The sequence below is a fragment of the Oncorhynchus kisutch genome, linkage group LG19, assembly GCF_002021735.2.
Source record: "Oncorhynchus kisutch isolate 150728-3 linkage group LG19, Okis_V2, whole genome shotgun sequence".
Taxonomy (NCBI): Eukaryota; Metazoa; Chordata; class Actinopteri; order Salmoniformes; family Salmonidae; genus Oncorhynchus; species Oncorhynchus kisutch.
In genome coordinates this window covers 46,248,288-46,273,306 of record NC_034192.2, presented here as the reverse complement: position 1 = coordinate 46,273,306, position 25,019 = coordinate 46,248,288, and the positions used below count along the sequence as shown (strand labels likewise).

The 25,019-nt window shown below is 44.1% G+C and overlaps 1 protein-coding gene across 6 annotated transcripts in view; it reads left to right on the top strand.

Moving 5' to 3' along the window:
• The window catches only part of diaph2 (diaphanous-related formin 2), a 717,979-nt gene that overhangs the window by 267,566 nt on the left and 425,394 nt on the right, over positions 1 to 25,019 (top strand). For all 6 annotated transcript variants that reach the window (XM_031797927.1, XM_031797925.1, XM_031797929.1 and 3 more), the window contains one exon: positions 5,365 to 5,479. In XM_031797927.1, the coding sequence (XP_031653787.1) occupies positions 5,365 to 5,479 (115 nt within the window). The remainder of the gene's footprint in view (positions 1 to 5,364; positions 5,480 to 25,019) is intronic.

The following is a 25,019-nucleotide window of genomic DNA, read 5'->3' as shown; positions in this document are numbered from 1 at the left end:
GGTCTCCTGTCACAGGAGCCAATGAGTGTAAGTTAAGTATGCAAGTGATTAAAAATGAAACGGCCTTGTTCCAAACTGTATGCTTACTACAATGACCGTATGTGTCCATCAGTATCAGGGATTAATCATAATGTTTACATCTAAGGCTGCGTTTAAAACAACAGACCCATTCTGATCTTTTGCACAATTAATGGTCAGAATTGGGATCCCTGTGTAAACATAGTCTAAGAGTTTTCATTTTTGAAATGGAAAAAATATTGCAATACTGGTATCGTCACAGCCTTAATGTCCAACCCTCTGCAGTTCCTTGATTTCCGTGGTGCTTCCTTTACTACCACATCCAATGGATATTTGTGAGGGCTTCCTTTGAATATGACTTCTGTAATAAGCATACACATGATACTGTACACTGTTGTTTGCAGAGCAGAGCCACAGCGTCAGAAGCTGATGTGAATTAGCTACAGTAGGGTTGCGGTAGGCCCCTCCATAGTGATGGAAATAAGACGGCGAGGGGCAAGAGGAGAGAGGCCTACAGCTACTAGTCTCCCATCATACCATCACCACAACAGCCCTCACACATAAAACTAAACTGATTTAACATGTCTTTGGTACATAATTGGTCTAGCCTATACTCCAAAATGTAACAAATTCTAGTAATCACCATTGAGTGTGGACTGTATTAGCATGTATACTGGATGGACTGGTAACCTTATGCTACTCTCCAAAATGTCTGTCCATGAGTGTGAGAGAACCTATAGAGAACCTATAGCCCTAGGCGATAATATTGGTTCATTGACTGTGAAAAATAAAATACTGATTTAAGATATCATTGGTAGATAATTGGTCTAGTCTAAATTCAACAAATTCAGAGTTGGCTTAGAATTTGTATTTGAATAGCCTAGTAATGGAGCTTTTGAAAATAGTAATAGAGCTTTGAAAATAGTAATAGAGCTTTTGAAAATAGTAATAGAGCTTTTGAAAATAGTAATAGAGCTTTTGAAAATAGTAATAGAGCTTTGAAAATAGTAATAGAGCTTTTGAAAAAATATTGTTGAATTCATAGGCTTGCAAACATGTTACTCTAGATCAGTGGTTCCCAAACGTTTTATAGTCCCGTACCCCTTCAAACATTTAACCTCCAGCTGCGTACTCCCTCTAGCACCAGGGTCAGCTCACTCTCAAATGTTGTTTTTTGCCATCATTGTAAGACTGCCACACACACACTATATGATACATGTATTAAACATAAGACTGAGTGTGAGTTTTTGTCACAACCTGGCTCGTGGGAAGTGACATAGAGCTCTTATAGGACCAGGGCACAAATAGTAATATGATAATAATCAATAATTTTGCTCTTTACTTAGCCATCTTACATATAAAACCTTTATTTGTTAATCGAAAATGGTGAATAACTCACAACAGGTTAATGAGAAGGGTGTGCTTGAAAGGATGCACATAATTCTGCAATGTTGATTTGTATTGGAGAGTCTGTCTTAAATAATTTTCCACACACAGTCTGTGCCTGTATTTAGTTTTCATGCTAATGATGGCCGAGAATCCACCCTCACATAAGTATGTGGTTGCAAAGGGCATCAGTGTCTTAACAGCTGATATGCTGTGAGCGCAGCCCTATCCAGAAATTTGGCAGTGGCTTCTGATTTAAATTCAATTTTCACAGAACCGCTTGTTGCAATTTTGATGAGGCTCTCTTATTAATGAGGCTCTCTTGTATGTAAGAGGACTGGAGGCAGGGCATGAAAGGGATAAGCACATTCTCCGCTGTAAAACCGAAGTAGCTGACCAAATGTACTGGTGGAGGGCCTCCCGAGTGGAGCAGTGGTCTAAGACATTGCATCGAAGTCCTTGAGGCTTCACTACAGACCCAGGTTCCATGCCTGCCTGTGTCGCAGCCGGCTGCGACCAGGAGACCCATGAGGCGGCACACAATTGGCCCAGCATCATCTGGGTTAAGGAAGGGTTTGACCGCCCGGGATGTCCTTGTCCCATGGCGCCAGTGTTTCTTCCGACCCATTGGTGCGGCTGGCTTCCGGGTTAAGCGAGCAGTGTGTGAAGAAGCAGTGCGGCTTTGCAGGGTTGTGTTTCGGATGATGCATGGTTCTCAACCTTCTCTCCCGAGTCCGTACGGGAGTTGCAACGATGGGACAAGACTGTCACTACCAACTGGATATCACGAGAAGAATAAAAAAAAATGGACGGCTCACGGCCTCCATTCACTATTCAGGTGCATACAGATGACGTCTTTTTCCCCTGCCCCTGTTCCTGCCCATTTAATAATGGGCCATTCTGAATCAGAACTAATTTGACATAATAGTAAAGATGAGATTAAATTGAGAATAGTCTGATGGGTGAAAGTATGATCACTTGATGAGAGAACAGCTGTGCAGCCGGAGGCAAGGATCAGAGCACAAGCTTTTTTTTGCGAATTTCTCATATCATAAATAGCCTGTAGTCGCATCATGCAGCCCAGATATATATTTATTTCTAAGGCATTCTAAGGTTTGTATCATTCACAACTAAAGTTGTCAAATAACTCTAAATCTAGCATATACTGTTGGACCTGTTTCAAACTATCACTTTTATTTTAATTTTTTTATGTCACCTTTATTTAACCAGGTAGGCTAGTTGAGAACAAGTTCTGATTTGCAACTGTGACCTGGCCAAGATAAAGCATAGCAATTCGACACAATACAACAACACAGTTACACATGGAATAAACAAAGAAAACAAAATGTCTATATACAGTGAGTGCAAATGAGGTAAGATAAGGGAGTTAAGGCAATAAATAGGCCATGGTGGTGAAGTAATTACAATATAGCATTTAAACACTGGAATGGTAGATGTGCAGAATATTCATGTGCAAGTAGAGATACTGGGGTGCAAAGGAGCAAGATAAATAAATAAATACAGTATGGGGATGAGGTAGGTAGATAGATGGGCTGTTTACAGATGGGCTATGCACAGGTACAGTGATCTGTGAGCTGATCTGACAGCTGGTGCTTAAAGCTAGTGAGGGAGATATGGGTCTCCAGCTTCAGAGATTTTTGCAATTGGCAGCAGAGAACTGGAAGGAAAGACGACCAAAGGAGTAATTGGCTTTGGGGGTGACCAGTGAGATATACCTGCTGGAGCGCGTGCTACTCAACATAGCCACTTCATATGCACACTCGCTCTGTAATTGGAAAAATATCCTTTCTATTTTATTCAGTTATATTATAAGTTCAATTATGTTATTTTTGCTATAAAAATATGTATAAATTAATGGCCTGGACTTATAATCATATCTTGTCAGCAAAGTGAACACAGCCTATGGCATGGAGCTTAGCCAGGTACTGTAAGATACAGCAGGCCAACTCATATCCTGTTCTTCTGAAAGACATTTTCTTCATATCATAATGTTTCTCTAGACCTGCAAAAAAAATAAAAATGGATTTATTGGGATGGTGTATAATAAATTGATTTAATAGTCTTGTTTAAATGTAGATGTTCCAAAGGCTTGCATCAGTGGCCTGGAGATGCTAAACATGTTTATGTTAATTAACGGTCAATTTCCATGAATCCGGCAGTCTTTTGCATGACAATAACCGGCTGACATGACAAAATGTAATGACTTCCACAGCCCTAGTCACTTGTGCTCCTGTTTTGTCTGTATCCTTTTTACAACAAACACCTCTTGTCAAGTGGTTCCCCCTCTCTCTCTCTCTCTAGTGAGTGCCCTTGCAACTTGCGTTGCCTTGTCTTGTTAAGGGGCTAATAACACAGGTTGCAATGAGAAACCAATTGTCCCGGCCCACACTGTGTCATGACCGTGTCATCATCACAGACCAAGGCACTCTACGCAACCCGTAATGGACTTCTGAAGGACATCGCCACGCACATTACTAGCCAATTATCAAGCACAAATACAGCAAGGTGTGGTTGTTGTCAGTTCTGTATGTATAGGAGCCTGCCATCGGGCCACGGTACAATAGGCCAGGGTTGGAGGCAGGATAAACAAAGGGCCGTTTCATTCCATGTACAGAGTTGAAAGGCGGGAGAAGTCAACAAGAACTTTCAAGTCTCAGGTTGGCATGAGGTCTTCTAGGCACATCTAATTATTTTGCACTGTCACATTTATGTAGTAGAGCGATGTCCCTCTTGGTGAGAACGCTTGCTCTCTAGTGTTTTAATCAACTGTGGTTAATATAGAGGTAGAACCAATGGTGAGGTGAAGCGAAAATATATCAACTACAAACTAAGACAAAACTATATGAATCCTTGCAAATCTTTGGTGAATTTGGTTTGTTCATGTTTTTGTTTCCTTCACAAAGACAAAATATTAATTTATTTACAAGAACGGAATATATTACTAAAGATGGATCCAAAATATTTACAATATGTTGACAAACACTAGAATATGGAATTTGAAAATAACAAATAGACAGACTAGATGGCCAATATACTGAAGCTTTCAATTAAGCTAGACAGAGCACCTACAGCGTTTTGCAGGGCTCTGGGAGTACGTCCACCCAGCCTAATCTCTCAAAAATGGACATTGGAATAATCCAAGATGGGCCGTAACACTGTAATAATCCAAAATGCACCTAAACAAGTATTTGATCAATGTGTCACTATCAATACTGGTCAATAGTTTTCATATTGATGGCTTATACTTGCCTGACGACTCATCCTGCATTTAATTCCGCTGTTCTACTGATCGCTCCATACATTCGTTGTGGAGAAGAAATGTGGGTGTGGCGTTTGGCCGGAGCAGTGTGGATGGGTTAATACAGAATACATTTTCACAATATCTTGGCATATTATTGTATGATTATTTCACGACTATTGGGACTATTATTATGATTATTTTGAGCTGAAGTAATATTCCTAGTCACTGATATATTTTGTGACTGGCCAATGTATTTATTGCGTTGGATAAGCTTTCTTAATAACAGGAAGTGACAGGCTGAATGGTGTTTATTGTGGTTGCTAAATAGTTATACCCGTCTCCATGCAATCCTTGCTCCTCACAAAGTCATCAATCCATCTGTACAAGAGCCCTCAATATTACAACATTACAAAAACTGTGGGACGTGTGTCATAGTAGAAAGGTGCTTGAAATCGCTGGCAATCTGAACAAACTTTATCAAACTGTGTTTTGTGATAAATGAGGGGGAAAAAATGGAGTGCAATGTGTAACATGACGGGTGATCTCCAAAGCGCGCACACACAAAATGCTTGACCGTTTCTAGGTGAGTGGTGTTTGAAGAAGTGGCATTTAAGTGGAGTTGCAGCCGGACCGCTTGTGGAAGGAATGGCAGCTGCTGATTGGGCCTTGCGATAATGGAATCCTCCTTGTCGTTGCAGATAGTGCCTCAGGAAATGGCGGAGAATTGCTTCTGGATCAAAGTCAAAGAGGAGAAGTTTGAGAATCAAGAATTCTTTGAACAGCTCTCCCTCAGCTTTTCCTCCAGGACCAAAGGTAAGCAGGCCCCATCTATCTCTACTCCTTTACTAATGAATCTACACACACACTTAGTTTGGCCACCCGGGTCTGGGAAAACAATTTCATCTCCTGACACTTTAGGAAACCATTTGTCTCTCAAATGTTAATTATAGTTAACCCCCCCCCCCCCCCCCCCCCTTTTTTTTTGTTGTCTTTGAACAATCCGGCCGTGGATGGTTGTGGGTTGAAATCTCTCTGAGTCAATTAGTGGTTCTGCTGCTGATGCTGCTGCTATTGTTGTTGTTGTTGTTGTGCTGTGTTTTGTGGGTGTTCTTTGAATTTGTTGAGTGGCTTTCAGAGTATGTGTGTACGTGATGAAAAGGACTCCCACACAATGTGAATTTTTGCGAAAAAGTCAAAAGGTGTTGTGTATGTGATTGCGTTTCTCAGTGTATATCTGAATGCTTTTGAACATATCTTTGCATGTACAGTGCATTCAGAAAGTATTCAAACCCCTGGACTTTTTCCACATTTAGTTACTTTACAGCCTTATTCTAAAATGGATTAAATAAAAATAAAATCCTCTATCTACACACAATACCCCATAATGACAAAGAAAAAACTGTTTTTAGAAATGTTTGCAAATATATAAAGAATATAAAAAACGGATACCTTATTTACATAAGTATTCAGACCCTTTGTTGTGAGACTCAAAATTGAGCTCAGGTGCATCCTGTTTTCATTGATCATCCATGAGATGTTTCTACAACTTTATTGGTACATTCAATTGATTGGGCATGATTTGTAATGATACACACCTGTATATATAATGTCCCACAATTGATAGTGCATGTCAGAGGGCCCCATCCCTACGGTGAAGCATAGTGGTGGCAGCATCATGCTATGGGGATGTTTTTCAGTGGCAGGGGACTGGGAGATTAGTCAGCATTGAGGCAAAGATGAACGGAGAGAAGTACAGAGAGGTCCTTGATGAAAACCTGCTCAGGACCTCCGACTGGGGTGAAGGTTCACTTTCCAACAGGACAACGACCCTTAGCACACAGCCAAGACAAGGCAGGCGTTGTTTATTTTTATGGGATATTCATAAAAATATTCATATTCATATTCACATATGCATTCATTTGTCATATTGTATGTAGATTGATTGATGGAAGAAAATCTATTTAATCAATTTTAGAATAAGGCTGTAACATAACAAAATGTGGAAAAAGTCGGGGGGGTCTGAATACTTTCCAAATGCACTGAATGTACAGTGTGTGGGTGAACTGAGGACAGTCACGCTTGACTCTGCCCTTTTCCAGTCAAGTAGACGCTCCTCCACAGGGGCACCCTGGGAAGAAAGCCAAGGGAATATACTCTTGTCCCGGCCAGTTGCTTTCAGAGATCTAACTTGTTGATGAGTAACACAAGCAGAAGGACAGCAAGTTTGTGATTTGAGGGAGAGGCAGTGTGGTGGTGTGTTGGCTGGATATTTCTCCCATGACAATGCCAGTGATTTCCTGCTCTCTGACAGCATGTGTAGTGTGTACACACTCATCTAATCCCTGCCCTAGTGGGAGGGAGGGGTAAAGGGCCTGTTATCACAGCCCTTCTGGAATCACAGCCCTTCTGAGTTGTTAGGGGTGATGACTACCCAGCAGCCCTCACTGTTCTGTTGCCTCTCCTCTCCTTCTATTCTCCACCTTCTCCTTTATTTTTCCTCCTCTCCTCCTTCTCCTTTCCTTCTCCTCTTATTCTCTCCTCCTGTCCTCCCCCCCTAGCCTCTTCTTCTCTTCTCCTCCCCTTTTCCTCTCCTCCTCCCCTTTTCCTCTCCTCCTCCCCTTCTTTTCCTCTATTCTTTTTCTCCCCTCCTCCTCTATCTTCTTTCCCCTGAAGACGACATAACAATATTCATCTTCCTGTTTTTCTTTGAAATAAACAGCAATATAGCCCCTAAGCTGGGAGGTGATGTGTTGGCACAATACAGATGAAGAGAATAACGTAATAGCGGAAACAAGGGAGCGGCTGTAGCCGGGCTTAATGAAGCCACGGGGAAAGGCCCCAGAGACGAGTCTCTGCTTTCTCTGCAGGAGTGAACGAGACACTGTCTGTTCTGCAACTGTGATACCATGACACCTCTGTTATTCAGCAACACCCAAAAACAACCAGAGGGGGGAGGAGAGAGGTTTTTGCTTTGTTCTGTGCTGTTCAGCAAGGGAGAGATATATCACAAAGCAAGCATAGCGTTCCAATGGAGCAACATGGTTACTAATTAACACCAGCCATAATGAATAGTCGATTTTGTGTGCTGTATTTCTCTGTTCTTTCAGAAGTGTAATTCCATTTTCACCTTGGACAAACAAGGGATTCAGATTCTGCAAATATAAAACACTGCTTAATGTAGTATTATGCAGTATTTATACTGTATTCCATTTGCTATCCTATTTAATCTACATTCTTATTTTTTTGTTTCCTTTATTTGTATTCTATAAGGTCTATGAATTATAGGCACTTTAGCCATACCTCTGCTTTACATTTCTTTCAGTGTCTTTTTTCAAATTATAATTCTCCCTCTTTCATGGAACATTCTGGTTCTATAGGTAAGCCCTGCTCTCCCGCTGGCAGCTTGGAAAGGCATGATATAGCGGATTCCTCTGGGAGATACCTTAGCTGGATCCCTATCAATTACGCCCACAGCATGTTCACTGATTCAGCTCTTCTCCATCTATTGTTGAAACAGAACATGAAATGCTCATGAATGAAAAATGCTGTTTAATGTTTGATATCCTGAGTTCCATTCTCTTATATCCTTTTGAAGGCATAGTTAAAAGCGGGTGACAATGTGCGACGGTATCGCGGAGGGAAGTGATGGATTTGACCAAAACGAGATGCCATCCTCTTTTTATTCTTTTACCTTCACTTTACAATGGGAATCATTTAAACGGGTGAGATCTAAGGATGAGTTAGATTAAGAAGTGCTTTAATGTTTTCCTGTTATTCTGCCTTTGTCGAAGAGCCTGACCCCATGTCTATACTGACAGTTGAACTTTCGATTCCCAGCCGTCTTGACAATGACACATGCAGTTGAGCTTCCTGTACCAGATGAAGGGAATTCTGTTTTTCTAGAGCGTGAGATGAGGTTGATATTGGTATCTCTACCATTAGTAAGAGAATGGTGCAGGTGGATAGGGCCTGGGTAGAGTAATACGTTCACAAGACCTTACCATCACACCATATTACCAAGGATTTTAAATCCTCCCAGTAACCTGCCAAACGAGTCCCAACTCGAAACCAACTTCATTTGTCAGGAAAATTGCCCCCTTTATTTATCTAGTGGAGCGTTTGAGCTGCGCTTCGCGTTGGTCTATCTAGTGGAGGGTTTGGGCTGCGCTCCGTGTTGGTCTATCTAGTGGAGGGTTTGGGCTGCGCTCCGTGTTGGTCTAACTAGTGGAGGGTTTGGGCTGCGCTCCGTGTTGGTCTATCTAGTGGAGGGTTTGGTCTGCGCTCCATGTTGGTCTATCTAGTGGATGGTTTGGGCTGCGCTCCGTGTTGGTCTATCTAGTGGAGGGTTTGGGCTGCGCTCCGTGTTGGTCTATCTAGTGGAGGGTTTGGGCTGCGCTCCGTGTTGGTCTATCTAGTGGAGGGTTTGGGCTGCGCTCCGTGTTGGTCTATCTAGTGGAGGGTTTGGGCTGCGCTCCGTGTTGGTCTATCTAGTGGAGGGTTTGGGCTGCGCTCCGTGTTGGTCTATCTAGTGGAGGGTTTGGGCTGCGCTCCGTGTTGGTCTATCTAGTGGAGGATTTGGGCTGCGCTCCGTGTTGGTCTATCTAGTGGAGGGTTTGGGCTGCGCTCCGTGTTTGTCTATCTAGTGGAGGGTTTGGGCTGCGCTCCGTGTTGTTTTTTCTTGTCCCCCTTTTTTCTCCATCATCCCTCCTTCCCGCCATCTCTTCCAACTAAAGCACACATTGTCAGACTGAGGTGAAAGATGAGGCAAGCAGGTGTAAATGTGTTCCCTGTGGAGCTGCCCTCGAAAAATGGTGCAAAAGGCTTCTGTTTAACTCGCCTTTACTTGGGAGTCACGTTTGTTACTCACATTGTCTGAAAAACACACCACACTATTTTATAGGCCCCTGAGATGTCTTACTTTCTCCAGTGCACATTTCATTCATAGGGCTTTACCTCAGAAAACAATTGAGTGCAAGACTGGCGGTGTCCCCCGCTGCTTTACGAGCCTCGCCATTTAATGGGTTTTAACAAGAAAGGGAAATCATCAACAGGGATTTGCAGCTCTGCTTCTGGCCTCTTAAGATGATCCGATTCCTACTGTATTTCCAATTAGGGCTACCTTGCTGCAATTACAGCTAGCATCCCCACCGCTTGAACCCAGCGGTATTGGCAGAGGGGCTGCTCAAAGCAAGCAGAATCTTTGAATATAAGAATTAGCCTGTTCGCATTACTTTACATTTAATTTACTCACCAAACTGTAGCTGTTTGCCAGGCTGCAGAGAGGATAATGAATTGTGCCGATATCCATTGGATTCTAAAGCCCCTTGTTCACCTCAGTGGATTAACCTGATTTTCCCAGGAAGAGGAAGAGAAGTGATACTTTGACCTTTAGAAAACAGCACTACAGGGGGGCTCCTGTGGAATAGCCAGACCACCCACTGTCCCTGTCCCCTGATAACCTGCTAAGGAGACCCCTATCGCTCATCACCTCCTACCAAGACTGAAAGAGGGGAGGTCAATAATTGCATCTAATTCTCCATCTCCTTTAAACTGCCCCCAAACAACCCCTTCTCTCTGCCAGGCCAGAACTTGCTGCGATGCTGGGGGAAATGGAAGTGTTTCCTTGTGCCAGGTTCTATTAGTTCTGTCTTATTTCAATCGGCTCTGGAGTGCACAGTGCTTCTTTGTATTGTTATACAATCTCTCTCTTTCCTTCCCTCCCTTTCTCGTTCTCTCTTTTCTTTAACCCGGACTCCTTCACTTGGTGGTATCAATCAGTGGTTCTGCCTGCGTTCAGCTTCGGGGATCAAATCAGATGCACTTGTGGTTTGAGTGCCTAGCATGGCCTGCTGCATTTGAAAAGTCATTCGGTTGGCCGGGCTTTTCAGTTCTGTTTGAAATAAGATTGATGTTGGCAAACTTTTTCAACCCCCATTCTCCTAATAGGTTTTTCTCAGTCTCCAACATCGCCTGCTAAACAGACAGAGGACATATGCCTCGACATAATGATGACATGTGTTTGAGGCCTCTGAATGTTTTAAGGAGACCCCACTGCTTTTCATCAGTCCGTGGCAGCAACAAAACGAAGAGAGAGAAACCAACCGTAACAAAACAACTACAGTAGCATAACAGTTAAATAATACCCCATATGTCTACTGTATAACAAAGTAGGGCTGGGATGATACCAGTATCCCAATATGTTTTCCATGGCAAAAATGAACACTAATCAGACCAAACTGTATGTAAAATATTGTGCTATATCTTGGAAAATAAATAAATGTGACTCTAGATGACAACATAATGATGTTTGTTTCCAACATTAGGGCAGTTTTCCTGAAGAAGTTAAATCAGCTCTGTGTTTTGTTTCTTTGCCATGATAGTAACCAGTATGGTGATACTGGTATGGTGCCAGCACTGTTTCAAAGTGTGTCAATATTTATACATATTTTTCGGCATATACATTATTACGATAATAGTTAGTAGACCTTATTGTACGAAACCGAATATGACAAATTATTTAACCTATTTAACCAACTCTACTGTCCTTCTGCATCTCTAGTTTAGTATATCATAGCGTTGATGGATGGCTGTGTACAGTAAGTGGTCTGTGAGTACGGGTCCCTTGTCATTGCTGTACACTACACGAGCCGTTCTACCCATAAGCCTAATGAAGATGCATGTCAATAATTGGGCTGTTAGCCGGCCCAGTCATTATCCTCAGGGAGGAGACTGGCAGCTGCGCTCGACCCCTCTGAGCCGAGGTCACCGGTCCCTCCCTCTCCCAGCATGCCTCTGTGTTAATGACGTAGATGCCGCTAATGATCCTGGCGCTCCGTCCGGTGCCCACCCGTGGTGGGCAGGGAGAGAGAGATGTCACGGTCTACAGGTCGAGAAATTACTTTTTGGGTTCAGCCGAGCTATTGAAATCCCCTCTACTTAATAAAAGTGTGGTCTTAGATCACAATGAAGCTGTCATTTGATAGAGGCTTGCTGTGTATTTCTTCCCCTGATGGACATTTGCTAGAGTAGAGGTATCTGAACATGTGAAATGGTGTTTCCAATTTAAACGTTAATTAACAACTGCAATGACAGAGAAATGCAACTTTTTTGAAAATGAATAAGCTTGCCTCCCCGACACACTCCAAACTGTGAGACCCATGCTCCAGCCAAAATCACAGAAGGTTACTATTTTTTGTAATATATCTGTCTGCATGGATTTATTTCCAATTTTGTGCAGAGCTTGTCCTGCTTACCCACTCCCTCTACCCATCATCCACCTCTGGTGTCCTGCTGTCTTTTAGCCTTACAACTAATGCCCAGTTCCCATTTCCAGGAAGAAAGCCAGCCTTAATGCATCTAAAGGTCAACTCTGAAGGAACAGGACCAAACTGTGGCCAAACCCACAGTCCCAGAGATAGCTCTGGCCAGGGCTTCCCCATTTATCACCCAGGATTTGATCATATCCCTCAGCTTTCCTCCCAACCCCCTCCAGCCCCCATTAGAACCTCCCGTCGCTCCCGCCCTTGCCAGTGCACACCATCCACCAGCCGTGCCTCAATCCCTGCTACAAAGCCCCAGCAGCGGGGTGGTAATGACCCTGCCACAGCGCCGGTAATGATGGAATCAGCGGGGGTTTAGCTGGCTCCCTGATGCCCTAATAAGTCCCCTAATAACTCCTTTAACACCCGGGCTGACCTGGTACCCTGATCAAAAGCGCTCATGCGTGGCAAAGGCTCCTCAGAGGATACCAAGCCTGTGCTGCAGTACTTTCTAAACAGGAAGGGCGGCCTTCGCCAATGCTTTGAGGTCCCTGTCCAGTAACCGCACCAGTATTCAGACTCCCCTGGGGATCCATAATGGACAATGCCAGTACTGTTCTCTATTGGGCTGTTGCTTCAAACCATGAAGGGGGGCTGCCTCCAATTCACAGAGGTCCAGAGGTGGCACACACACACTCCCCATCCCAGAGGAGAATGTCCATAATGGGTAGTACCTCTGGTTCGCTATTGGGCTGTTGCTTCAGGGTCACCCAGTAACAATGGGAGTCACGCAAGGCATCTACACTGAGTGTACATAACATGAGGAACACCTGCTCTTTCCATTAAATAGACTGACCAGGTGAATCTAGGTGCAAACTATGATCCCTTATTGAGGTCACTTGTTAAATCCACTTCAATCAGTGTAGATGAAGGGGAAGAGACACGTTAAAGAAGGATTTTTAAGCCTTGAGAGAATTGAAACAGGGATTGTGCATATGTGCCATTCAGAGGGTGAATGGCAAAGACAAACGATTGAAAGGCCTTTAAACGGGGTATGGTAGTAGGTGCCAGGCGCAGCGGTTTGTGTCAAGAACTGCAACACTGCTGGGTTTTTCACACACTCAACAGTTTCCGTGTGTATCAAGAATGGTCCACTACTCAAAGAACAGCCAGACAACTTGAAACAACTGTGGGAAGCATCGGAGTCGATATTGGCGAGCATCCGTGTGGAACGCTTGACACCTTATGGAGTCTATGCACCAATGAATTGAGGGTGCTCTGAGGGCAAAAGGGAGTGCAACTCAATATTAGGAAGGTCTTCCTAATGTTTGGTATACTCAGTGTAGTTGATCTATTTTACTCTCTCCGACAAAATAAAATAATTATAATTGTAAAGAAATTCCACTTTTCATCCCATCAATTCCAGACCACCAGATTATACTTTTAACCATTTGAGAAGCCGGTTACTGAGCAAAGCGACACATCCCTACACCGTCATGAGAATGTCTTCGAAGACACAGACAATGTAATAAAGGCTGTCGGAGGCCCCATTCCACAGAAGATACTTTTTTCCCCCACTGTGGGACTGTTCTCTAGTCTGGCTCATATTAACAGCACAGAGTAAGATGATAAAGGAATCTTTTGATAACCTGTGTGCTGAAGATGTTGGGAACAGGGGTTTGATGGCCTCCCTGAGGACAGCGTTGTTTATTGCTGATGTTGTTTACTGAGATGAGGGGAGCATCTGCCAGAGCAGCCTCAGCCTTCATGTTTCTCCTCTCTTCTCTCTCGAAATCACCATCCTGTCCCCCCCTTGCCTAGCTCCCCCTTGCCTAGCTCCTGTCCCCCCTTGCCTAACCCTCATGTTGTCCATCTGGAGTCAAGTCTGCCTAGTTTCTTAGACACACGCACACACAACCGCACATACTCTCACAGCAGTGCTTCTCCAAAACAAGATCAAGTGCGTTTGACACACACTTCTTCGATAAACCACCACACTGTCTGCAAAAGGAGAGTTTTGCTTCTTGCCCTGCCAAAATGTGTCGATAGCCCAGGAAGCCCGTGCACGTTCCAATCAATGAGCACATTTTGGAGATACACGTAATCATATTCTGCTGAAGCGCCCTGTGGATAATCAAATGTGGTGTTAATATGAAAAATCTAGCTTCCCATGGCCTTGATTGACACCTGATAGCACATTTAGAACGGGACCCATTTGTCTGATTGCTCTTGAGCACTGGGTCCAATTTGTCTCAATAAAGCAAAGCGCAACCCTATGCTAATTTACCTCTGTTTGGAGGCAGCCGGCCTACTGTGCTTCACTCAGGGTCAGCCATTTTCCTTCCTCATCCTTCCACAGTTTTAATAAATCACATATGAGTGGAGATTAGCGCCTTAAATATTAATGGCTTGTAATTGGTTTATTGTACATTAGCCCGGCCGCAGGGGGTGACCTGGATTGAGAGACTAGTCAAGGCTCCTGTTTTTCCCCACTCGTTCCCCCCAACTGTTTTCCACTTCACATTGCTTCTCTGCGATGTCCCACTGATTTTAATTTTCTCTGCTCAGATGAGAGCTGTTCAGGACTGTTCAGGGTAGCCACTGTGCATTTTTATTTGAAGCCCCCCCCCCTACTTCAAATATTGGCCTGTTTAATACCTGCCTGCTTAGATACTCTCCAACCTACTTCCTGCTAGCTTTATTTGCCTTCAGGTGTACTTTGCCTTGCAAAATTCATCCAACGAGAAGTGCTTACTTTAATAACCTGCAGTGTGTGTGTGTGTGTGTGTGTGTGTGTGTGTGTGTGTGTGTGTGTGTGTGTTCACTTGCATTTGAAAGTGAAGCCAGTCAAGTCAGTCCATCAGACCTCATCTTCTGCATCTTTAGTGTATTCCATATACCTCAGTCTGCATTCAAAGCTTTCCTCAAGAGTTCTGTTTCTATTGTCCAGTTATAATGGGCTTTGTCTTAATGTTACACTAAATGGGTGATGGCTAACAATCACTCCCATATTCCTAATATATTCACTTGAAGGAGCGTTTCCTTGCAATAAAGCTTGACCATGGACCTACTGAAAATCTTGCATATTAATTTGAATATTTATAGCAAATTATGCACATTCAGAACGGATTGTCCTTGAAGAAATACACGTTCTTTTGTAAGAAATGTTTGATTTAAGCAACCTGAGCTAAATTCTTTCTGACGTGCAAAATAACTCCACCAATAGACAGTTTGCAGTTGTTTGGGAGCGTGTGCACAACAGGTCTCAGTGAGTTTCTACCTGAATTTAGATGCATTCAAGGCTAGCAGAGTCATTTGAACTCTGGAGTACCTCCTCAATGGGATCATTACCAGTTCATTTGTCATGTATTACATCATGATTAAACACCCGACCCCAAAAAGGTATGCATATCATCACAATTCCTTCCTCAGAAGGCGTAGGGAAACAGAGGGGAAGGCAACAATAAAACAACCACGGTGGTTGGGTGTGTGAGAGACAGAGAGAGAGAGCGCGGGTGCAGTGGAGAGAGGAGAGTGGTCTCTCAGTACTGGGCCCTGACAATGTCACAGGACTGGAGCTTTCCTCTCTCAAACCCCACCGGTGCTCTTCATCAAAGTCCCCCCACTCCCACCAGCTTAGAGACAAGCAGGTCCACGCATAGCTAATCCACCTAGGGAACTAGAATACGCTGCACTATAATGGCAGTCATGTTTAGAGACGTGTGTGTGTGTGTGCGCACAATATAACATAAAGCAGGTCTGCCTCAGTAACATATCTTACTCAGAGACACTTATACTGCATAGAGAACGGTCACAGTAGTACTAGAATAGCCCATTTGTCAGGTCAATGCTACATGGATGAAGGAGAGATCACATTAAATTCCAGCTCCAGTTTAGGTGCAGCAGCTGCAAAATAAAGACAAGGTTCAGCACCACTTAATATTTCTCAGACCAAGGGCAACAGAGAACGCTACCTCACCCCATTGTAGACCTAATTGGTACTTTTTGGTAAATGATGTCTGGCTCCAATTGTAATTCCATCGCCTCTCTCCTCCCTTTGCACGTCGTGATAATGGCAGACTTCAGTCGCTTCCATTTGGACTGATTCATTTACACTTGACACTGTATTAAAGAGTTGAATAGCTACGTCACAGCTCTGTGAGCCTAGGGATGTTCTACTCAACCAACACCTGTTGTATATTGTCAGCTAGGCCTCCAGCATGGTTAGTTTTTGACACGCTATACAACTCAGTCACCTGTTGTATTTCATCATCTGTACTTAAATGAGATTGTACACTGATTGTCAGTGTTACTAAAATGATCACGGGTAATTTGCCTGGGTATTGTTTTATCTCAGTTGACCTTTCTCTAAGCCCTGCCCCCTCATTGGTTACTGTTGCATGGGGGGGGGGGGGGGGAGAACAGGCCGTGGCTCGGGAGGCTGAGGTCCCTGATGATCTTCTTGGCCTTCCTGCATCACCTGGTGTTGTAGGTGTCCTGGAGGGCAGGCATTGTGCACCCAATGGTGTGTTCAGCTGAGTGTACCACCCTCTGTAGTGCCTTCCGGTCAGCGCCGGTGGACTTGCCGTACCAGGCTGTGATGCTCTTGATGGTGCTCCTGTAGAACACTGAGGGCCTTCGGGGACAGGACAATTTTCTTCAGCCTCTTGAGGTTAAAGAGTTGTCGTTGTGCTTTTTTCACCACAGTGTCTGTTTGACTATTTGGTTTGACCATTTCAGCTCCTCAGAGATGTGTATGCAGAGTAACTTGACATTTTTGACAGTCTCCACAGTGGCCCTCTTAATGAGCATGGGGGCGTGCCCAGCCTGGTTCCTCCTGAAGTCCATAATCAGCTCCTTTGTTTTTCTGACATTGAAGGAGAGGTTGTTTACCTGGCACCAAAGTGTTAGAGTGCCTACCTCTTCATTCTAGGCCATATCACCGTTGGTAATCAGGCCTACTACTATTGTGTCGTCAGCAAACTTGATGATTGAGTTGGAGTTGTGTGAGGCCTTACAGTCGTGGATGTACAGGGAGTACAGGAGGGGACTGAAGACGCACCCTTGTGGTGCCCCCTTGTTGAGGATCAGTGTGGAGGAAGTAATGTTGCCTACCAGGACCCAGTTGCATAGGGAGGAGTTCAGTCCCAGGGCTGTGAGCTTTGTGGTGAGCTTAGAGGGCACTATGGTATTGGAGGCCGAGCTGTAGTCAATGAACAGCATCCTCACATGCATTCCTCTTGTCCAGTTGGGTGAGGGGAGTGTGGAGAGCAATGGTGATTGCGTCCTCCGTGGATCAGTCTGGGCGGTAGGCGAATATGAGGGTCGAGTGTGTCGAGGAGGGAGCAGGTGATGTAGTCTTTGACTAGCCTCTCGAAGCACTTCATGGTGACTGAAGTGAGTGCTATGGGTCAGTAGTCATTCAGTTCTTGGGCACGGGGATGAGTGGAAATCTTGAAGCAGGTGGGGTTATTGGCCTGAGCTAGAGAGATTTTCAAAGTATCAGAGAACACAACAGCTTGCTGTCTGCATATGCTCTGAAGGCGCGTCTAGGGATGCCTTCTGGGCCGGTAGCCTTGCGAGTGTTAACACGTTTAAATGACTTACATGCATCTCATGGAAACCGTAAGTAGGTACACCCTCAATGTCCTCAGGGGCTCTCCTTGGCAGCTCAGAGTTGTTTTGCTTAAAGCATGATAAATAGGTGTTTCGCTCGACCGGTAGGGTTGGTGTCCACGTCGTGACTGGCTTTCTTTTGTAATCCCTGATTGTTAGAAGCTCCTGCCACATATGCCTCCACTTTGTCCATATACTTGTGTCTCGCCATCTTGATCAATCGTATTTGGTCTGTTTAATCATACAATTGTCCCCGGTCACCTTGCCATGTTTATAAGCAGCGTCCCTCTCCTTCAGTTTCCTGACAAGGCTGCCATCAATCCACGTTTTTTTGATTCTGGTAAGTTTTGAAAGACACCATCACTATCACATCTATTCATTTTTGTATGAATCCGGTGACTGAGTCAGCATATTCATTGATGCTATCCCCAGAGGCGCCCCGGAACATATTCTAGTCCACGTGATCAAAACAATCTTCGTTCATGGATTCTGATTAGTCAGAACAGCGTTGTACAGACCTGACCACTGGAACTTCCCTCTTGAGTCTTTGTTTGAAAGCGGGAAGGAGCTAAATGGACTTGTGGTCAGATTTGCCGAAAGGAGGATGGGAGTTGGCCTTATAACCTTGTCGAAAAGGCATGTAGCAGTGGTCCAGTGTAGAATCTCAGGGAGTTGGACAGTCAATGTGTTGATAGTAATTGGGGAGCACGGTTCTCAAATGACTTTTAAAGTTCCCCACGACAATGAACACTGCCTCCGGGTAGTTTTCCAAGTCGGCAGAGCACAAGTTCTCAAGTTCCTGTACGCTTCCCCTGTCGCACCACTTTTTATTGGTGATAAAGCAGAGCCCTCCGCCTTTCTTCTTGCCAGAGAGAGCTCTATTCCTCTTCGCTCGATGAACTGTCAAATCTGCTGGTTTTATATAACCGTTTGAATGTCAGAGGAATGCCAGGTCTCAGAAAAACAGATTATTTTGCAGAATTGTATGTCCCTCTGGAAGGAGATCCTCACTCTGAGTTTGTTTATTCACAAATGATTGAACATTGGCGTGTAGTATGTTCGGTAATGGAGGACAGTTCGAACTCCTACGTCTGCGTCTCCGTCGGCTTCTTCGTTTCCTACTCTGGTAGGACTCCCGGGCAACCCGGCGCCTCACTGAAGAAGCTAGACCAGCATTACCCAAGATTGGACCTTGGGACCCCAATATGACACTACACAGCTGATTTCAAATGATCAAAGCTTGATGATTATTTGTATAATCTGTGTACAGCTGTGGACAAAAGTTTTGAGAATGACACAAATATACATTTTCACAAAGTTTGCTGCATCAGTGTCTTCAGATATTTTTGTGAGATGTTACTATGGAATACTGAAGTATAATTACAAGCATTTCATAAGTGTCAAAGGCTTTTATTGACAATTACATGAAGTTGATGCAAAGAGTCAATATTTGCAGTGTTGACCCTTCTTTTTCAAGACCTCTGCAATCCGCCCTGGAATGCTGTCAATTAACTTCTGGATCACATCCTGACTGATGGCAGCCCATTCTTGCATAATCAATGCTTGGTGTTTGTCAGAATATGTGGGTTTTTGTTTGTCCACCCACCTCTTGAGGATTGACCACCAGTTCTCAATGGGATTAAGGTCTGGGGAGTTTCCTGTCCATGGACCCAAAATATCAATGTTTTGTTCCCAGAGCCAATTAGTTATCACTTTTGCCTTATGGCAAGGTGCTCCATCATGCTGTAAAAGGCATTGTTTGTCACCAAACTGTTCCTGGATGGTTGGGAGAAGTTGCTCTCGGAGGATGTGTTGGTAACATTCTTTATTCATGGCTGTGTTCTTAAGAAAAATTGTGAGTGAGCCCACTCCCTTGGCTGAGAAGCAACACCACACATGAATGATCTCAGGATGCTTTACTGTTGGCTTGACACAGGACTGATGGTAGTGCTCACCTTGTCTTCTCCGGACAAGCTTTTTTCCTGATGCCCCAAACAATCGGAAAGGGGATTCATCAGAGAAAATAACTTTACCCCAGTCCTTAGCAGTCCAAGCCCTGAACCTTTGCAGAATATCAGTCTGTCCCTGATGTTTTTCCTGGAGAGACGTGGCTTCTTTGCTGCCCTTCTTGACACCAGGCCATCCTCCAAAAGTCTTCACCTCACTGTGCGTACAGATTCACTCACACCTGCCTGCTGCCATTCCTGAGCAAGCTCTGTACTGGTGGTGCCCCGATCCCGCAGCTGAATCTACTTTAGGAGATGGTCCTGGCGCTTGCTGGACTTTCTTGGACGCCCTGAAGCCTTCTTAACAACAATTGAACCGTTCTCCTTGAAGTTCTTGATGATCCGATAAATGGTTGATTTTGGTACAATCTTACTGGCAGCAATATCCTTGCCTGAGAGGCCCTTTTTGTGCAAAGCAATGATGACGGCATATGTTTCCTTGCAGAGGAAGAACAATGATTCCAAGCACCACCCTCCTTTTGAAGCTTCCAGTCTGTTATTCGAACTCAATCAGCATGGCAGAGTGATCTCCAGCCTTGTCCTCGTCAACACTCACACCTGTGTTAACGAGAGAATCACTGACATGTCAGCTGGTCCTTTTGTGGCAGGGCTGAAATTCAGTGGAAATGTTTCAGTTCATTTGCATGACAAAGAGGGACTTTTGCAATTGCAATTCATCTGATCACTCTTCATAACATTCTGGAGAATATGCAAATTGCCATCATACAAACTGAGGCAACAGACTTTGTGAAAATGTATATTTGTGTCATTCTCAAAACTTTTGGCCATGACTGTAGTGCTAGGGTAACAACCAAAACGTGCACCCCTTGAGGTGCTGAGTACCCTGAGCTAGATCATAGTTCCACCATCTCTGGGAATTCGGAAAGGTCGGGTGGACAGTGAATACCCACCGTTTCTTATTCCAGTAGTTCTACCCGGGTGTATGAAGTAATGCACGAAACAAACTGAGTAAGAAAACCATAGAAAAACACTAGAAAAAACAAAGTAGAAACCTGCTATGTTTTGGAGGAGCTTGAGGGAAAGCGCCATCTGTTGGCACCATCTTAGTCAATTTGGACACTTTTCCCTGGTCCAAGGTGTATTAGATCCACCTTGCAGGTTGACTCTAATTTCCATACAAATCATGAAGGTGCATAGAGACCACGGCTTCACATACCCTTTCCCTGCGCACTTCAGGCCTCGAGATTGTGACATGTTATCATGTTTAATTTGTCTTTGGGGATCTCGTGTGGAATTGGTTTGGGCCCACAAGAAACCAATCTTCCTGGATAGGTAAGGGGAGAAAGGCCAGGGAGGAGTGGGTTGAGGTGACAATAGGGGAAATGTGTCTCCTGCCTAAGTGTCGGTCAGCGACACTTAGTTTATATTCTGCCTATGTTGACTTCTCCCAGCCCATGGCGAATGGCTTTACAGGCGGAAAGTGCCTCCTCTCCTGAGCAAAGGAGGAGAGAAGAGAGGGAGGGATTTGTAAGATATGGCTGCTGTATTTCTTTAATTGGAGATTATGTTACCAAAAGACAACCAAGCTTAGAGGATAGAGAAGGAAAGAATTGTGTTAGAATTGAAGAGAAGGAAATGGAAAGAAAAGACTCAGTGAGTTAGAGTACGAGAGCGATGGAGAAAGAGAGAGAGAGACAAAGAAATGGAGAGTTGGAATGAAAGCAAGAGAGACAGAGGGATGGATGCAGTGTGATGGAGAGAGCTGCACAGAGTGGTCGTGGAGCGAGACTGGCGAGGTTGTTTTGAGTGTGACAGAACCTGTACCCTCAATGTCCGGAAGACTGGGCAGCTTGCCAAGGGATGTGCATGTCCTCTCCACTACACTTTAACAGGTTCACTTCTGGGAGCACAGGTCGCTACACTGATGGCTGGGATCCCTCCCTCCCTCCACATGCCACAGCCATTTCAATCACTCTCGTCTGAATGCTTGGGAGAGTTATTTTTCCATCCACCTGATCCATCTCTTCTGAATTTCCTCCATGCTGGTGGTGGAGGGATGGACTCACTAACAGAAAATAGAGATACTTTTTAAAGCGGTGGCATTTTCTTTTCTTTCTTATTTCACCCCAATAGGTGCCCAAAGCATTCTGACAGCCCAGTAACTCCCCTTTCTCTTTGACTGGCGTTTCTTTTTTTAACATCACACTTTCCTTGATCTTTAGCCACTTGTAGATGGTGGCTGCATTTTCATGGTGTAAGATGAAGGGGGAAGTGGAGAAGTTAAAACAAGTTGGGATGTGTGTTTTGTAATATTGTACAGCACCATAGCCCTGAAGGTAGCATCGTCTCAGAAAGTGTCTAGATTGGTACTTTTTTTATTCCCTTTCTCTTTTTTTCTGGACATATTTTATTAGAGTCTTTGCATGTACAGTATAATGGGGGTATAGCTCATAAGTCATCGAGTGATGAATGAAGACACAGTGTTTTGGGCCTGTTGTTTGACTTTGGCCCAATCTTTGGCACTGTAAACAAACACCGGGGATCAGGGCAAGGCCTCCCTCGCTTGGACCTGCTGTGAAGCCATTTCCTCACAGATGCCGCTGCACACTTCCGCCACCCAACTTTTCCCAGCTCATCTGTTGTGGTGGGTGTTGCTAAATCCCTCGGCGGAGCAAGCTGCCTGGGGGGGGGGGGGGGCTTCTTCAACACTGCTGACCCTCAGCTAATCACTAGCTGCAGCCTTAGCTGAATCACTGGCGACACCCTTCCCCCATGTGGTAATGTTCAATTGAATGGGATTCCATCTTAACCTGCTCAGCCTGTGATTCGAGACTGCTAAGTAGGTTTAAGACCAGAGTGCAAACACCCCTTTCGTAGAATGTTGGTTTGACAGCTGTTTGAATTCACATTAAAGGTATGGGTTGCACTCTTCCGCTCTCCTCCTGGTTTAAGGTGAATCAGCTTATTAACCTTTCGAGGCCAAAGGCATCCCTGAGATGAAAAACAGGCCTCTGACACCACCGTGTTCAGAGAAATTAGCCTCCCACCACTGATATGCCTTGATTTAATTTTAATCACACTTCTCAGAAAACCATTGAATGAATATTTCATCTCCAAACCAAGATGGAGAAGTATTACATTTTTCATCGGTGTTCAGTGGTATTGAAATATACATGTTAGCTGTCTGAATTTCAATGGTTATCTTTTACCTTTCAGTGTATACCATATAGTTGTCATTGTCTGGCAGTGGAAATGAAGCTGTAGAGAAGCACTATTCTCCTGGCTTGAATTGAGTATCATCCACCTCAACTTGTCAGCTGTTATTGAGTGTTGGTCCAGGCAGTACAGTATGTAGCTTTAGTCACCAGAGCTTGTGTTGACTCTGGGATGGAAGAATCAATGCTATATGTTGTGTTTGCTGTCTTTTATTATTACCTGTTAATACTTTTCTATTATTTCTCTATTTTCTCTCTCTACATTGTTGGGAAGGCCCGTAAGTAAGCATTTCACGGTTAGTTTACACCTGTTGTTTACGAAGCATGTGACTCATAACATTTTATTTGGTAACACTGGTCTATATTATTGTTTGACTCTTGCAGAGCAGTATCATTATCCAGGCTTCTCCTCCATTCTCTACAAGTATTGACCTCACTGTGCAAAGGTCACCCAGGTGAAGTCAACCCACAGATCACGACAGACTCAATTAGAGGGAGAACGTACACACATTCGCAAACAAACACACATATATATATATATATATATACACACACACGCACACACATGCCTGTCAAAGGGTACACACCATCAACAGTGGGCCCATCCACTCCCATCCCTTACCTAACAATCCGATCGATCAGGAGAAATGTAACCCAGGGAAACACCATGCATCTTTTACACATCCTGCCAAGGCCGTATCCATCATCGACGATTGAAAGTGCCCCACTCCCCAGTGATGCTCACCTGGCAGACCATTTCTCTGTTTCTGACATGCTGCCCATGAGAAGCGGACTGGACACCAGGGCCGAAAGATAACTGGCCAACAACAACGCCTTTGTGGTGCTCCATAACACCAGTTTCCAGTTTCTGGCTGCATTTTGAGGAAACTGAAAAAGAAAGAGGCTCCCAGCTGCTTGCTCCCAGAGTGTTAATGGCTTAGGTGGATAAAAGACATAAATGAGAGCTGATAGCCAGGCTGGCAGCAGGAGAGAGGGCTGTTTTAATGCTCTGGGGTTAATTGTTTTGTGTTCAGGGTTTCAGCTCGCCTTACAGTATTGGCAGTAGCCAGGCGCTAGATCGGTGGCGTGAGCATGGGGATGTGCCAAACGGTGATGAGCTAACGCCGTAGCGGATGACTAAGCAGGGCATATACTGCAGGCGAGACCTGTAACCCCCCTCTGTAAGTCGGCAGGCTCGTGTTCATTAAAGACTTACAATCCGGGGCTGGGGCAGATCTGTAATGACCCCTCTCTTTCTCAATTCAATTCAACTTAAGGGCTTTATTGGCATGGGAAACATATGTTTACATTGCCAAAGCAAGTGAACTAGATAAAAAAAAAAAAAAACAGTAATCATTAGACTCACAAAAGTTCCAAAAGAATAAAGAAGAAATTTGAATAGTCATATTATTTGCAAATAGTTAAAATACAAAAGGGAAAATTAATAAACATAAATATGGTTTGTATTTACAATAGTGTTTGTTCTTCACTGGTTGCCCTTTGTGGCAACAGGTCACACATCTTGCTGCTGTGATGGCACACAGTGGTATTTCACCGATTTAGATATGGGGGTTTATCAAAATTGGGTTTGTTTTCTAATTCTTTGTGGGTCTGTGTAATCTGGGGGAAATATGTGTCTAATATGGTTATACATTTGGGAGGAGGTTAGGAAGTGCAGCTCAGTTTCCACCTTATTTTGTGGGCAGAGTGCACATAGCCTGCCTTCTCTGTCTGCTTACGGCGGGCTTTCTCAATAGCAAGGCAATGCTCACTGAGTCTGTATATAGTCAAAGCTTTCCTTAAGTTTGGGTCAGTCACAGTGGTCAGGTATTCTGCCACTGTGTACTCTCTGTTTTAGGGCCAAATAGCATTCGAGTTTGCTCAGTGTTTTGTTAATTCTTATCCAATGTGTCAAGTAATTATCTTTTAGTTTTCTCATGATTTGGTTTGGTCTAATTGTGTTGCTGTTCTGGGCTCCATGGGGTGTGTTTGTTTGAACAGAGCCCCAGGACCAGCTTGCTTAGGGGACTATTCTCCAGGTTCATCTCTCTGTAGGTGATGGCTTTGTTATGGAAGGTTTGGCAATTGCTTTCTTGTAGAATGTAACGGTTCTTTTCTGGATTTTGATAATTAGGGGGTATTGGGCTGATTCTGCTCTGCATGCATTATTTGGTGTTTTATGTTGTACACAGAGGATATTTTTTTGTGGAATTCTGCATGCAGAGTCTCAATTTGGTATTTGTCCCATTTAGTTTATTCCTGGTTGTTGAGGGGAACCCAGACCTCTCAACCAGAA